At 46.8% G+C, this 16,295-nt stretch overlaps 1 protein-coding gene across 6 annotated transcripts in view; it reads right to left on the reverse strand.

Annotated features, from left to right (window-relative positions):
- Positions 1–16,295, reverse strand: part of PDZD2 (PDZ domain containing 2) — a 498,374-nt gene that overhangs the window by 107,464 nt on the left and 374,615 nt on the right. For 4 of the 6 annotated variants that reach the window (XM_017889456.1, XM_017889457.1, XM_017889460.1 and 1 more), the window contains 2 exons: positions 13,003–13,145; positions 7,823–7,955 (listed from right to left, as the gene is read on the reverse strand). The exons of 1 other annotated variant lie outside the window; for it this stretch is intronic. In XM_017889456.1, coding sequence (XP_017744945.1) covers positions 7,823–7,955; positions 13,003–13,145 — 276 coding nt within the window. The remainder of the gene's footprint in view (positions 1–7,822; positions 7,956–13,002; positions 13,146–16,295) is intronic. One more of the 6 variants, XM_017889461.1, reaches the window with a different exon arrangement.

Consider the following 16,295-nt stretch of genomic DNA (forward strand, 5'->3'; position numbering starts at 1 on the left):
TTTTTTTTTTTTTTTTTTGAGACAGAGTCTCGCTCTGTTGCCGAGGCTGGAGTGCAGTGGCACAGTCTCGGCTTACCACAACCTCCACCTCCCGGGTTCAAGCTATTCTCCTGCCTCAGCCTCCAAAGTAGCTCAGATTACAGGCGCACGCCACCATGCCTGGCTCATTTTTGTATTTTTAGTAGAGACGGGGTTTCACTCTGTTGGCCAGGCTGGTCTCGAACTTCTGACCTCGTGATCTGCCCGCCTTGGCTTCCCGAAGTGCTGGGATTACAGGCATGAGCCACCGAGCCCGGCTAGATCAGCATCTTATAAAGCTGCTTCTGTCCCGCTCTCCAAACTCATCCCCCCTTCCCCACCCTCCCCATCAACCCACTCTGATGCCATACTGCCTTCCAAACCCTTTGTACTCCTCCTTGCCCACTGCCTTTTCCGCCAGCAGCTCCCTCTGCTGGGACCACCCTTCCTTTCACGACTGAGGCCCACGCGGGCAAGGCTTGAACACCTCTCCTTCTGAAAGCCCACCTGGGTCATCTCAGGAGCCACTCCATTTGCCCCTCCTTTCTTCTCTCAAGTCTTTGACTACTGCTTTCATCCCCTTGCAGGGTGTCTACTAGTCTATCTCCCCTGCGTGTCTGAGAATTGCTCCCACCTAACACCATTTCCATTCACTGCTGTGTCCCCAGGCCTAGCCCAGAGCTCACATATCCATGATCTTCTCCTCTTTGCTCCTGTGCTCATTTCCCCAGCATATGCTCATTAGAAAGAGATTTGACTGGCCGGGTACAGTGGCTCATGCCTGTAATCCTAGCACTTTGGGAGGCCAAGGTGGGTGGATCACCTGAGGTCAGGAGTTCAAGACCAGCCTGGGCAACATGGTGAAACCCCGTCTCTACTAAAAATACAAAACTTAGCCAGGCGTGGTGGGCAGGCACCTGTAATCTCAGCTACTTGGGGGACTGAGGCACAAGAATCCCTTGAAGCCAGAAGGTGGAGGCTGCAGTGAGCTGAGACTGCACCACTGTACTCCAGCCTGGGCAACAAGAGCGAAACTCCATCTCAAAAAAAAAAAAAGAAATAAAAAGAGATTAGATTGTTGAATCAAAATGTCAGATAAGGTTTTTTCAATGAAGGCAGTCCTTGAACAACTTTTAAAGGTCAACAAAAATACATGGAATCAGACTCCATTTATTTATTTATTAATAATAATTATTATTTTATACAGATGTAGTCGCGCTATGTTGACCAGGCTGGTCTTGAACTCCTGGCCTCAAGCAGTCCTCTCGTCTCAGCCTCCCAAAGTGCTGAGATTACAGGCATTAGGGACCGCACAGCGCACTCCATTTGGATAAGACTCTGAAGAGGGCATCGCCAAAATACAGCCCTTTGATCTTATGTACAAGTAAGGCTAGAGTAGGCTGTAAGATGCAGGTGAAATCAATGAAGGCCTCGCTGCAAATGGGGACCACACAGGAGCCAGAGCCTTCCTGGGAAATGCTGCAGCACAGGAGGACCAGGGACCAGGGAGGGGGCTGGGGCTGTAGAGCGAATCCATGGCTCTAGAAAGAGAGCAAAAAGAGCTACCTGTTCTCTCCTCAGTCCTTCACATCAGCCATTTCCACAAGGAAGAAAACACACAGAAAGTCTTAATCATATTTAACCACATTGCTTGAGGGTTGACAGAAAAGAGGACAAAAAAAAAATGAATGAAACCCATCTTAAACAATGGATATTACTAAATATTAGCAAGCTGGCACCTAGTGACAGTGATGTTTGTTGCTAGTTTCATGTTGGTTCTACCTTCAAAGTACCTGAAGATAATTCATTTTGGATCAGTAATTGTGAATACTATATTGTTAGGCCTTATCTAAAGGAAGGGGAAAAAAAAGTGAGTTCAGTCCTCTTCTGTGATGTCTATTCTGCTTCTGCTAGATTAACCGAAAAGAGTTTTTGTTTTTTTTTTAAATCCCAACTGACAAGTAAAGGCATAGCAGCTATAGGATAGACTACTCTGTGGCCATTAAAAATGGTGCTGAGGCTGGGTGTGGTGGCTCATACCTGTAATCCCAGCTCTTTGGGAGGCTGTGGCAGGTGGATCAGTTGAGGCCAAGAGTTCAAGACCAGCCTGGCACTAAAAATACAAAAATTAGTCAGATGCAGTGGTACGTGCCTATAGTCCCAGCTACTCAGGAGGCTGAGGCAGAAGAATAGCTTGCACCTAGGAGGTGGAGGTTGCAGTGAGCCAAGACTGTACCACCGCACTCCAGCCTGGGTGATAGAACGAGACTCTGTCTCAGAAACAAACGAACAAAAAAAAGTGCTGGGCCCAGCAGTGGCTCATTCCTGTAATCCCAGTACCTTGGGAGGCCTAGGTAGGCAGATTGCTTGAGGGCGGAGTTCGAGATCAGCCTGAGCAACACAGAGACAGACAGCCTCTACAAAAAATTGTTTAAATCCGTCTCAAACAAACAGTAGCCATGTAGGGTGGCACATGTCTGCAGTCCCAGTTACTTGGAAGGCTAAGATGGAAGGATCACTTGAACCCCAGGGTTCCAGGCTGCAGTGAGCTATGACTGCACCACTCAATTCCAGCCTGGGCAAAAAATGCAAGTCCCTGTCTCAAAAAAAAAAAAAAAAATTGTACTTCCTAATGTGGATTCTTACTGTATGCTGTGAAAAAGCAGGTTAAAGTAATATGTAATAACTATGATATTAATAATGTATATAATAAGCTAAAGGTAATAAAATGTGATAACCATAAGGCAAACATTTCTCCAGTTCTTGCTATAACCAGCTACACTGCTCAGGGCCCTTGATATCTCTTTTTTTTTTTTTTTTGAAACAGAGTCTCACTCTGTCACCCAGGCTGGAGTGCAGTGACGTGATCTCAGCTCACTGCAACCTCTGCCTCTTGCGATTCTCCTGCCTCAGCCTCCCTAGTAGGAGAATCAAGCGATTCTCCTGCCTCAGCCTCCCTAGTAGCTGGGATTACAGGTGCACACCACCATGCCTGGCTAATTTTTGTGTTTTTAGTACAGACAGGGTTTCACCATGTTGGCCAGGCTGGTCTCGAACTCCTGACCTCAAGAGATCCACCCACCTTGGCCTCCCAAATTGGTAGGATTACAGGCATGAGACACTGCGCCCGCCCCCTTGATATCTCATTTAATCCTGCTAACATCATCCTCATGAGGTAGTTACTGGTTCTCACTACACAGGGAAGAAAACGGAGAATTAGGTGAGGTAACAACTTGGCCAGGACATGCAGCTTTTAAAGGGCTGTGCTGGATTTAAGTCCAGGCGGGACTGCCTCCAGGGTATATGATGTTTCCTTGTATTTGACTCCATTTTACAGAAAATGTGTATGTACATGTTACACACACATACACATGTTCCCAGCTGGAAGGACACTCCAGTTAATGGATAGTAAGTACTATTGGTAGTATTACGAGAATTTCATCATCGTCTTCTTCTCTGTCATTTTTGGGGTTGTCTACATTTGATACAATACATATATATTACTTGTTAATAAAATCCAAGAGTGAAAAAAGCAAAAAAGCGAGCAAGAGATCTGTACTGTTATATGTTGCTTCCAGGAATATCAAAACTAACTTGTATATTCTGAGTTTATTCATTCAATAAAAACGTCCTAAGCTCCTACTACTATAAGCAAACAATCCATTTGTGTGGAAACATGAGCCATCCTCTCCACAAGAAAGTAACTGCTATATTTCCAAAACAATGCCTTAAAGCTTTGCAACAAGGTGACTATTATCCATAATAACAATAGTTTACATTTTAGTTATTCTTTATATTCAGCAAATCAAAAGCTTTCCTCTCCCTCTTCAAGTGTGAAGACAGCAAGGAAGCTTGTGGATTACTTGCTCTTGTTGGATAAAGGAGAGAAACATGTCAGAGGCACCTGAAGGCTGCCAACTTTTTTTTTTTTCCTATGTGGATGAGGAACTTGGATGGTGTAGATGAAGTTTAGGAGCAGCAGGCAGCTGCTGTAGCAGTTTATTGCCTAATTGTAAAACGGAGTGTATTGGAAGAAGAGAAACGCCTCACTCCTCTGAGGCCGGGTCAGTTTTAGGACCACAGCTTGGTGAAGATACCCAAGGGTCAATGGATTGACAACTTGGATAGACACCCATTCTTTGGCTCTGGAATGCTACTCAGCCCCATGAGGATGTAAGCAAGTGTCCCTAAAAGTCAAAGCCTCTAGCAGGAATGCATTATCTTTTTCTTATACCATTGGATCTAGTGTCCTTTATATTTTATTTGCATAAAAGCAGCTTGGTGCATGAGAAGCCGCACGAACTCTGAAGTCTGGTGGACTCAGGCTAAAACTCAATTCTGTGCTGTGTGACCTCAGGTCAAGGTAATTAACCACCGGGATTGGTTTGTTTTTGTTTTTTGAGACAGGGTCTTGCTCTGTCACCCAGGCTTGAGAGTAGTGGTATGGCCATGGCTCGCTGCAGCCTTGACCTCCTAAGCTCAAGCAATCTTCTTGCCTCAGCCTCCCAAGTAGCATGGACTACAGGTGTGTGCTAACCATGCATGGCTAATTTTTAATTTTTATTTTTTGTAGAGAAGAGGTCTCACTATTTTGCCCAGGCTGGTTTTAAACTCCTAGGCTCAAGCAATCCTTCTCAGCCTCCCAAAGTGCTGGGATTACAGGCATGAGCCACCATGCCCAGTCCAACCACTCGGAACTTAACACCATTCACTGAATAAAAAGAACTAAAAGCACCTGGCACCCTGTGTACATACATGGTAGCGTGCTTTCTTCCCTTAAGTCATGTACATGGCACCTGGTACATGTAGTGTGCTTTCTTCCTTTAAGTCATGTACATGGCACCTGGCACTACACGTAGCGTGCTTTCTTCAAGTCGGTGTGTCTCACAGGGAGCAGGCATCATTGAGGAACCAGTTTTTAAAGCCCCTTCATTATTTGCTTTACCCATGAGTGGCCCGCCACCTTTTTTTTAATCTTATGTTTTGTGTTTGTGGATAATGGCTTGAAAAAGAAAAGCTATCCCCTTCTCCATTTTCCAAACTAGCAGGAGAGGCTGGATGTAGTTGCTCATGCCTGCAATCCCAGCAGTTTGGGAGGCCAAAGCAGGTGGATCACCTGAGGTCAGGAGTTCCAGACCAGCCTGGCCAACATGGCGAAACCCTGTCTCTACTAAAAATACAAAAATTAGCCAGGCATGGTGGTGGGCACCTGTAATCCCAGCTACTTGGGAGGCTGAGGCAGGAGAATTGCTTGAACTCGGGAGGCAGAGGTTGCAGTAAGCCGAGATCATATCATTGCACTCCAGTCTGGGCAACAGGAGTGAGACCCCGTCTCAAAACAAAACAAAACGAAAACAAAAAAACTAACAAGAGAAGGAAGTCAGCACAAGAAATGCAGGTTTAGTAGTACATGGTAGAATGCTCGTGCAGAAACCCATGTTCTTCAGCACACGATTTTGAGGAGGTGGGCTGCGCAAATGAAACACGCTTTCTCTGCAGACATATGCCTCTGTGTGTGTGTCTGTGATGTGTGTGTGGTGTGTGTGTGTGTGGTGTGTGTGTGTGTGTGTTTATAAGACCCAAAGATGCTTTCAGGCTCCCACTTCATCTGGCAAAATGAGGAACTTGTTTCTCCTTCTCTTGCAGCATTTCCCTCCTTGTGGAATTCACCAGCTGACAGAGAGAATCCCAGGGTTTGTTCTGCTGCCCCATTTCCAGCGAGGGGCTACAGACAGCCCACAGGCAGACCCTCTGGGTGAAGACATGCAGGGAGCGCGATGGACTCAAGAGAAGGCCCCAAGGTGTCCCTTGGTATCTCTGGAAGGGGAGAAAAGGACCTATGAATAAACAGTGGTCTCAACGCCTACCTCCAGGGTCTCAGATGCCCCCTCTTCCTGCCAAGTCTTCACCAGAGCCCTATAGATAGATTGTCTTTGGAAGTCTGAGAGTCTAGGTCAAGGGTTTGGGGTAAAAGGTATAAAGAAAGGAAAGCAGATTTTTTGGATAGCCCAAAATGTTCTTCTAATCTATTTGTTCAATCCTCTGAAAATCAGCAATCGATCTTGCAATTTAAAGGGGAAAATATAAAGAGACCTATGATGCCAGGTTTGAAAGAACAACAGAGACAATGGAAAAAGGATTCCCCATATTAGCGAGAGCGTCATGCTGCACAGGGCTAAGAGGGTGTGGCGTCATCCCGTCCTTCCTGGCTGGAATTGGAATAAAGCATCATGGCTCCACTTCACCACCTCCTCGGCCACATAGACTCTGCTCTAGTCTCATCAACAGCACCATCGCCCACAGCTCAGACACACAAGAGGTTCAGACTGTCCTCTTTCTCACCAGGGGCCACATTAGTGGGACTCTGCCCTAGTCTCCATTCAACAGCACATCGGCTCAGACACACCAGAGGTCAACGCCTCCTCTTTCTCACCACAGTTGTGAAGTCCCGCAGACTTTAGCCAGTGCTTTAAGAAGGAGATGCTGGGGCCCAGAACTGGACACTGTATTAATACACTCTAGGGTGGGGGTAAAAGAAACTCTGGCCCGCCTGGGGCCTCAGGACCTGTGGAGGACCCATGGAGAAGAGGTGGCAGGGAGACAGGGGACAGACACTGGGCTGGGCATTAGGGCCTGGGTCCTGGCGCTGCTGATGGCATTGTGGCCTCTGCAAGACGGTAGCGGCCACGGAAGCTCTGCCTCACTGTCTTCATTTGTAAATTGGCTGGGCAAACAGGATTCACAATGCTTCCTCCAACTCCAACACTCAGAGGCCACAAGTGATGGCAGAAGCCACGGGCTGCCCTTGGCGGCCCCTGAGCCTCTCTTCCCTTTCCAGCTGCCAGGCTTCCAAATCTCCTCTCCAGCTCCTCCTGGAAGAGCTGCCAGTCTCTCCACATTGTCCTTCCTTCCATCTACCATTTTCTTTCTCTCCTTTCCATCTGTTCTTTCCTTTCCATCCCCTAACACTGCAGTCTCCAAACTTTTTTGGCACCAGGGACCAGTTTCATGGAAGACCATTTTTCCAAGGATGGTAGGGGCGAGGGGGATGGTTTTGGGATTAAACTGTCCCACCTCACACGATCATGCATTAGATTCTCATAAGGAGTGTGCAACCTAGATCCGTTGCATGAGCAGTTCACAATAGGGCTTGCGCTCCTATGAGGATCCAGTGCCGCCGCTGATCTGACAGGAGGCGGAGCTCTCAGGAGGTAATGCTCGCTCACAGGCCGCTCATCTACTGCTGCATAGCCCAACTCCTAACAGGCCATGGACCAGTGCCCATCCACAGCCCAGGGGTTGGGAACACCTGCCCTAACATATACATGCAAAAACTCTTAAAGGGCCAGTCATGGTGGCACACGCCTATAATCCCAACACTTTGGGAGGCTGAGGTGGGTGGATCACCCGACGTCAGGAGTTTGAGTCCAGCCTGACCAACACGGAGAAACCCCGTCTCTACTAAAATTATAAAACTTGCTGGGTGTGATGGCATGCGGCTATAATCCCAGCCACTTGCGAGGCTGAGGGAGGAGAATTGCACTCCAGACTAGGCAACAAGAGTGAAACTCCGTCTCAAACAAAAACAAAAACAAAAACTTCTTAAGGAAAGCCAAGTAACTGCACTTCAGCTAAGGGAATCCACATAGCGTTGCCCTGTGGATGCAAGGCTTTTTCAATGGCCCAAGGTAAATGTACAAGTGCACACGTGTGTGTTTCTGTATGTGTGTGGCATGGGAGGTGTGGCTCAACCCCAACTCACCACTGCCACCATTACAAGGACCAAAAAACAAACACGACCTACCTTGCTGGCCACCACCAGCTGCACCATTCCTGTGGCGGAGCGAAGAATGGCCACTGCTTCCTCGTGGGAGAGCCCGACCAGTAAATGACCATTGATTACCAGCAGCTCGTCTCCTAAGGACAGCCTGCCATCCCTGAGGAAAGGGAGATGGGAAAAAAATCCCTTGTCAAGACATTCTGGGCCTGAGAAGGGCTACTTTCTGGAGCTAGGGAGGGTGGTGAGGAGGGACAGTCAAGATTGGGCTAAAGAGGACACCGTGATGGCCAGAGGCAGTTGGGGATGCGACTGCTTTATTTGTGGTGCCCAGATTCCCATCAGAGGATTCCCTCCATGATTTCAGGCAGTGGCTCAGTAATACGCACATTAAGGTCACCAGCCTACCTGGCATCAATGTCAGTGAAACTCCCATCCAGGTGGAGATGGTGATAGAGGAACCAAGACCCCAAGGTTTGAGGAGAGTCGAGTCATTCTTTTCTTAATCCTCCCCGCCATCCTGCCCTGATGACTGAGTCACTGAGCTAAGCTCAGAAAGAGCAGAGATATCCTAAGCCCACCTGCATTCCTTTCCTAACGCACTGCCCTCCTCCCTTCCCAGGTGACATGAACCTGACCAGATGTCCTCTGGGGCACCTGAGATACACACACTACACTACATGGGTCTGTATCTCCCAACAGAGTTACAGGTCCCTGAGGGAAAAGTCTCTCACTCTCAGCACCTTGTTCTTTTTCTTCTTTTTTGTTTTTTTAAGTATGTTTTTGTTTGTGTGTTTGTTTGTTTTTGAGACAGAGTCTTGCTCTGTCATGCAGGCTGGAGTGGAGTGGCACAATCCTGGCTCACTGCAGCCTGGAATTCCTGGGTTTAAGTGATCCTCCTGCCTCAGCCTCCTGAGTAGCTGGGACTACAAGTGTGTGCCACCAGGCCTGGCTTCAGCTCCTTTTTCATCCTTGAGTCTCTCCAGCCAAGCCTCATATGCAGAAGGATGAATAAAAAGAAAAGAAAGAAAGAAAGAAAGGAAAAGAACAAATAAACTGCCTAAACTGCTGTCGCTGCAGGTATCAGACCTGGGCTACAAACAGGGTGTATAAACAGGGTGTTTCTTTCCTTTAAATTAAATTATGGCTGATGCTGAGCTTTCTTCCCACTGGGCTGGCAGGAGACTCAGCTGTTACGGGGACTGCCTCCGCTCAGGTGGGTCAGGGCTTGGCGTGGCGCAGTGCCAGAGCACTGGGCAGGCCCCTTGCATCATGGTAAATCAACAGTCCTGTGGATCCCACCAGAGCCTCCAGTGGTCTGATCTCCCAGGATCCCAAAGGAGCCAGAGGTGGCTGAATGTGGGATAGGAAAGCTGGTGAGGCAGAGAGACCTCGAGCCTCGGATCCCACTGCACCCTCTAGAGCAAGCTTGGCCAACCTGTGGCCTGCATGTGGCCCAGAATGACTTTGAACATGGTCCAACACAAACTTGTAAACTTTCTTAAAACATGATGATTTTTTTTGGGTGATTTTTTTTAAGCTCATCAGCTATCGTTTGTGTTAGTGTATTTTATGTGTAGCCCAAGACAATTCTTCTTCTTCCAGTGTGGCCCAGGGAAGCCAAAAGATTGGACTTCCCTGTTCTAAAGGCTCACATCAGCACCCAGGGTGCTGCCATGAAACACATGCACGTCTCCGACACGCCCAGAAGCCCCGTTTCTCTCCAGTCCCCTGGCTTTCTTTCAATGAATCAACTGACTTCTCTTCTTCCATCCTTCCCTCCCCTTTCCTTCCTTCAACAGCTTTTCTCTCACTTTCTGTCTCCTTCCTCTAGGGCATGCGCCATTGTCTTTTCTACAAATTTGGGCTTTAACAGAAGACAGGAGGCACCAGAGACTTCTGATACTCTCTGTTTCTGTCCTTCAAAAATTCCTGAAGCAGAGAAATGCTACGGGCCCCACTAGTTGTTTGGAATGATGGGAGAAGAGGAATGGGAAAACCAAGAAGAAACAAGCTGGAATCTCAGGAGTTGTGTGGGTGGGCCACTCAGGAACTGTTTCCTATGGGAGGAGAGGAATTTAGGAATCAAGAACGCAATGGTTCAGACCAGTGTCCTGGGCTTACTTATTTAGAATACCATCAAGACCATCCCTGTTCCTTGGGAGGCTGAGGTGGGTGGATCACGAGGTCAGGAGTTCAAGACCAGCCTGGCCAACATAGTGAAACTCCGTCTCTACTAAAAATACAAAAATTAGCTGGGTATGGTGGCAAGTGCCTGTAGTCCCAGCTACTTGGGAGGTGGAGACAGGAGAATCGCTTGAACCTGGGAGGCGGAGGTTGTGGTGAGCCAAGATCGCGCCACTGCACTCCAGCGTGGGCAACAGAGTGAGACTCCATCTCAAAAAAAAAAAAAAAAAAAAAAAAAAAAAGACCATCCCCATCCTTTTCCTTTCTTATTTCCCTCTTTCCAATTTCTTTCCATCTCTGTTATTAACTAAAATGCCCCGCTTGTGAATCATTATAACCAGAGGCTCAAGAGACCACACACACAACTAACAGGTTAAGATGAAAGGAAAATGATGAGACGCCAATAGAAATGGCTCAGAATGGAAAATAGACAAGAACAGTTCTAAGCGTATCTCTGGCAGCAGGAATTTCCTACTGCCAACCTTGCTAAAGGAGACTAGACTTAAGACTATGATTAATAGAAACTGTCTATCTGACAGGAGCTTCCTCAAAGCATAATGTCACTTTGGAAGATTTAAATAATGTTCTTTGAAATAAAACCACCTAGGGTCTAATCCTTTCAATAATTACTACCACCCAGACAACTAACAATTGCAGTTAATCTTATCTCTACTTTAGTGATTAGCCATCCTATTCTGTAATAAGAGGAACTGAATGAGCATAAAAGACTTTGCTGGTTTTGCCCTGGTCCTCTTCTTAGTTTTCCATTCTTCAGACTAACTATCTCCAGCTCCTTCACTGTACCTCATGTGATCTCCTTCTGCGTCCCTCCCAAGCTTGGGTAGGCAGCACCGTCTGGTTTGCCACACCCTCTTAGAATCAGGTAACTTGAGCTGAACACCAAGTTCCAGACTGTTTATAGAAAAAGAGATCCCTCGTTCATCAGTGAAACTCTCCTTTTATATGCCTACTATATACTGTGACATACAATGATATAATACACGCCCCACCAGGCCTTGCAAATAGTAAGACCCCTAATGTGCGTGGAAGCCATTGTTAGCAGTTAAGAGTTTGGCCTGACATTTTGGGATAGCTACATCCTTCTTACTACTCAAAATAAACTGTTTTGCACATGCTCTAGCTAAACACCATTCCTCTTAACTACTTCAAATCATTTGTTCAGATAGAATAAGTGTGCCAGGCACAGTGGCTCAAACGCCTATAATCCCAGCACTTTTGGAAGGCCGAGGTGGGCGGATCACAGCCAGGAAATCGGAGACATCTGCTAACACTGTGAAACCCCATCTCTATTTTCTACTAAAAATGACAAAAAATTAGCTGGCGTGGGGCGGAGCGGCCTGTAGTCCAGCGCTCAGGAGGCTGAGGCAGTGAATGGCCTGAACCCAGGAGGGGAGCTTGCAGTGAGCCGAGATCGCGCCACCGCACTCCAGCCTGGGCGACGAGCGAGACTACGTCTCAAAAAAAAAAAAAAAAAGTGTTTGTTTTTTTTTGAGACAGAATCTCTTGCTCTGTCCGCCAGGCGGAGTACACTAGCACAGTGATGCTCAATGCAGCTTCGATCTCCCGGGCTCCAGTGATCCTCCCACCCTCAGCCTCCTGAGTAGCCCTAGGTACTACAGGAGTGGTGCCAACAAGAGTGGCTAGTTTATTATTTGATTTTATTTTATTTTATGTTAGTTTATTATATTTTATTTATTTTTGAGATGGAGTCTCGCTCTGTCGCCCAGGCTGGAGTGCAGTGGCGCGATCTCAGCTCACTGCAAGCTCCGCCTCCCGGGTTTACGCCATTCTCCTGCCTCAGCCTCCCGAGCAGCTGGGACTACAGGCGCCCGCGACCGGCTAACTTTTTTGTAATTTTTTTTTTAGTACAGATGGGGTTTCACCGTGTTAGCCAGGATGGTCTCAATCTCCTGACCTCGTGATCCGCCTGCCTCGGCCTCCCAAAGTGCTGGGATTACAGGCGTGAGCCACCGCGCCTGGCCCATTTTATTTTATTTTTTAATTGAGACAAAGGCTCACTCTGTTGCCCAGGCTGGAGTGCAGTGGTGCGATCTCGGCTCACTGCAACCTCTGCCACCCGGGTTCAACTGATTCTTGTGCCTCAGCCTCCCAAGTACCTGGGACTACAAGGACACAACACCACACCTGGCTCATTTCTTTGTAATTTTAGTAGAGACGGGGTTTCACCTGTTGGCCAGGCTGGGCTTGAACTCCTGATCTCAGGTGATCCGCCTCGGCCTCCCAGAGTGCTGGCCTTATACGCGCGCCCGGCCACTATTTTTTAATTTTTACTTTTTGTAAACACCAGGTTTCACACCATGTTGCCCAGGCTAGTCTTACACTCCTGGGTTCAAGCAATCCTCCTGCTTTGGCCTCCCAAAGTGTTGGGATTACAGGTGTGAGCTACCCGCACCTGACCTACAAAAGAAGTTTTGAGGTATGAATTGTTTTCAGATCACAAGGAGAAAAATTCACATTTACTTAATTTTCCTTCCACATCTGTATGGCAGAGATACATATATCTAAGTATGCCTGAAATCCTGATAGACCTGACAAGTGAAGCCCCAGTGCTGTGGGCTTCTGTGGTCAAACTGAAAACCAATCACTTTCCCAGGTCATTAGTCAAGTATTACAGGAGTTAAGATCTTAGGAATGCGGTGTTCTACTCAGGAGCATATTCTCAATAAGTAGCCTCATATCGTCTCAGCAAGTTAGGATACATAACATTCACTTGAAACTAAAACTGGACTACAAAGAAATCCAATCTCTCCTTGTTCTAGAAGATCCTGCAGTATCTTCTGCAATTAGCCATTTCCTGTGCTCAGAGGTGTGTTCAATTCGAACCACTCTTGCCTGGTTTCCTCTGTGCTCCAGCATAATCTTTATGAACTGTAATCACCAGGGTTTTGAACAAGTGGAAGAGGGCCTGCACCAGCGGGGAGGGACAGGGAAGGACAGGAAGCGGAGGGACGGGGGAGGGGAAAGGGTTATCTAGTCACCTGTGAGCAGCACCTCCTTCCTTCACTTGAGTGACAACGATAGCGTGAGGTGAGCGCTTTGATCCTCGGCCTCCACTAACCTGAATTCCCAGCCCATCCGATTCTTTGAGCAGCTCCATCTTCCATATTCGGCCAACTTCCTCCTTGGAAGAAAAAGTGAGCACACCATGAAGGAGGTTGACAGACACACGGCATTGACACGGGAGAACGGAGCTGTCACGTCTGGCCGGATATCCATCACTTGTCAACAGATATCACAGATTATCACAGGAGAAAATAATTGTGCCGATTGGACCCAAGTCTTTGGCTGGCAGTGCTGTCCAATAGAACTTTCTGTGATCATGGAAATGTTCTATATTTGAGCCATCTGATATGGAGCCACCAGCCACAGGTGGCTATTGCATGCTTGCAATGTGCTAGTGGCAACTGGGGAACTGAATTTGTAACTGAATTGAATTCTAGTTAAATTTCAAGAGCCACCTGTGGCTAATGACCATCCTATGGGCAGCACAGCACAGTGATTATTACATTTCCTGAACAGGGTCCTGTTAAGTGAAGGTGCTTCTGCCTGAAACCTGGATGCCACTGTGCACATAAACACTGGCTGTTTCTGGGTTCCTTGGATTTCGGCACAGCTACTAATGAATAAAGATGAAAGGAAGGCAAAGCTCAGGTCTTGGTGCCAAGAGACTTCAACTAGTTGGAACCCAGCTCTGCCATTTATAACTTATGAAAGCCACCTAACGCTTAAAAGTCTCAGTTTCCTTGCCTCTAAATTGGGAATTTAATATTTCCAAGTTTGTTCTTAGAATTAAATATTTGTGCAAATAGGTGGCAGTACAACACCCAGTAAATAAATGTTGATAGGTAACTATATTACTTATATATACACATATAAGCGTATTTATGTTAAAAACACCATATTGAGGGCCAGGCACTAGGCCTGACGTCTGTAATCCCAGCACTTTGGGAGGCCGAGGCAGGCGGATAACCTGAGGTCAGGAGTTTAAGACCAGCCTGGCCAACATGGTGAAACCCCGTCTCTATCAAAAATACAACAAATTAGCTGGGCATCATGGCAAGCTCCTGTAATCCCAGCTACTCGGGAGGCTGAGGGAGGAGAATCACTTGAACCTAGGAGGTGGAGGTTGCAGCGGGCCGAGATGGCGCTACTGCACTCCAGCCTGGGTGACAAAGCAAGACTCCATCACCAAAGAAACAAACAAACAAACAGAAAAACAAAACCCCATATTGAATTGAATCTCAAACCTCCTTAAAACATATAAATGAGATATTTGATAGAGAAACCAAAACAAAAAATTAATTGATGAATTTGATAGCCACTGCCACAGATGCTGGGCTACAGGTTTCCTAAATACATTTAAGAAATGCTTCAACCCCTATACAAATCTTCTTTAAAAAAAAACTAGGCCGGGCGTGGTGGCTCATGCCTATAATCCCAGCACTTTGGGGAGGCTGAGGCGGGCAGATCACCAGAGGTCAGGAGTTCAGGACCAGACTGTCCAACATGGTGAAACCCCATCTCTAAAAAAGATACAAAAAAAAATTAGCCGGGTGTGGTGCTGGGCACCTGTAATCCCAGCTACTCAGGAGGCTGAGACAGGAGAATCGCTTGAACCCGGAAGGTGGAGGTGAACCCCCACCCCCGCCCCACACACACAAAAAACCAAAAATAATAAATAAATAAATAAACTAATCAATGTCTCTAAGCCATCTGATTGCTGATAGCCTTTCTACCTTGGTTTATCCTCTGCTTGTCTGCTTGCTTCACTCAAGGACATACACATATGCTCACTGCAAAACCGTTGACTCCCCCAAGTCCTTAGCTATTTAGAGAAATGAAAGCAAAACCTTCCAAAGTGATTTACTTTGGAGTCTCACTTCAGACTCACCCCTGTAGTTCCTTTTAGCCCTAGCTATATGGGCCTGGCTCACAAGACATATGAAACAAAAGCCATCTTCATATGAAACAAATGACATATGACATATGAAACAACATGTGAAACAAAAGCCATCTGCTTTTAACATCCATCATGAAAAGTCCAATGGAACCATTAAGGTCCAACATGGACAAAGCCATCATCCCCCTAGAAATAGGCAACCTGCCTGTTCAAGCTGCTTGCAAAGGAGAAAGAATATGTGGCATTTAGAAAATCTGAAATACACAGTCAGAAACTGAAATGAAACTTCACGCAACAGTAAAAAAACCAGATGTCGAGCAGTCATTGATGTGCAGCAATAGGAATGTCTGAGGAAATTATTAGCAGACAGAGACCTGTTGGATCCCACACTCCGGGTACCGCACTGTTCGGTGGGGTTCCGCTATCCCAGGAACAGACACTGGTGCCAACTGTCTCCTCCATCCCCTGACCACAGTCAAATGAAGCCTGTCTGGCCAAATGTAACTTCAGAAGTCACTGGCTTACCACAGTAGTTCATGAACTTGTCAACGATCTCTATTTCATCCAATCACCTTACTTTGGACTCTACGGTTTTTGGTTTGCTGCCTCTGACCTCTGGAACACCTTTCCCTTCCCCATTCAGAAACATCTTCCCTGGCCTTCTAAGTCTCTTATTGCTCTACTACTTCCAAAAAGCCACTCTTGAGGATCAGTACAGCCGCCAAGATGGCAACTTTCAACACTTCCCATGGGGCCCTATGGCCTAGCAGATACCACTGAAAAGAACAGAATCAGGGATGTGCTGACTGGATGTTGTCCTGGCTTTCTGGGCCTCCCACACCAGCATAGGGAACAGCCCTGTGGCTGCCTCACAGCACACGAGAGTAGGATGGTGGCTTTTTTTTTTTTCCCATGGAAGATATGTTCTGACTGCTGGGCTCTAGAAGATGAGTGTTTCTTCCAGGACAGAAAAGCTGTGGACTTGTTTCCCAAGAGCAACAGGGACCATTCTTAGAGTCCAGAAATAAGAAAATCTATTTGGGTTTTAGCACAAATTAATAAAAACCTATCCATTCCCCTTACTAGTTTACACCACCATTCTTTTCCCCTTTTCCCCTCCTCCTTGTCAAACAAAACATGTAAGTATGGTTAACAAAGGATGTGACAATACTAGGTACATTCTTTTCTAATTTTTAAAAGCTTTTAGAAGTAGGACTTGGGACAAGAAACATGCAAAACGATGTTCATGGGAATAGAATATCAGCCTGAATGTATATATACACTGACCTAAGAGTTCAAGACACTTTCTGTCAAGAGCACCCACATATCCACTCCACTTGCCTGCCCCCAGCCGCCCCAAATCACAAAACT

Source organism: Rhinopithecus bieti, unplaced genomic scaffold, assembly GCF_001698545.2.
Source record: "Rhinopithecus bieti isolate Rb0 unplaced genomic scaffold, ASM169854v2 scaffold_17882, whole genome shotgun sequence".
Lineage (NCBI taxonomy): Eukaryota > Metazoa > Chordata > Mammalia > Primates > Cercopithecidae > Rhinopithecus > Rhinopithecus bieti.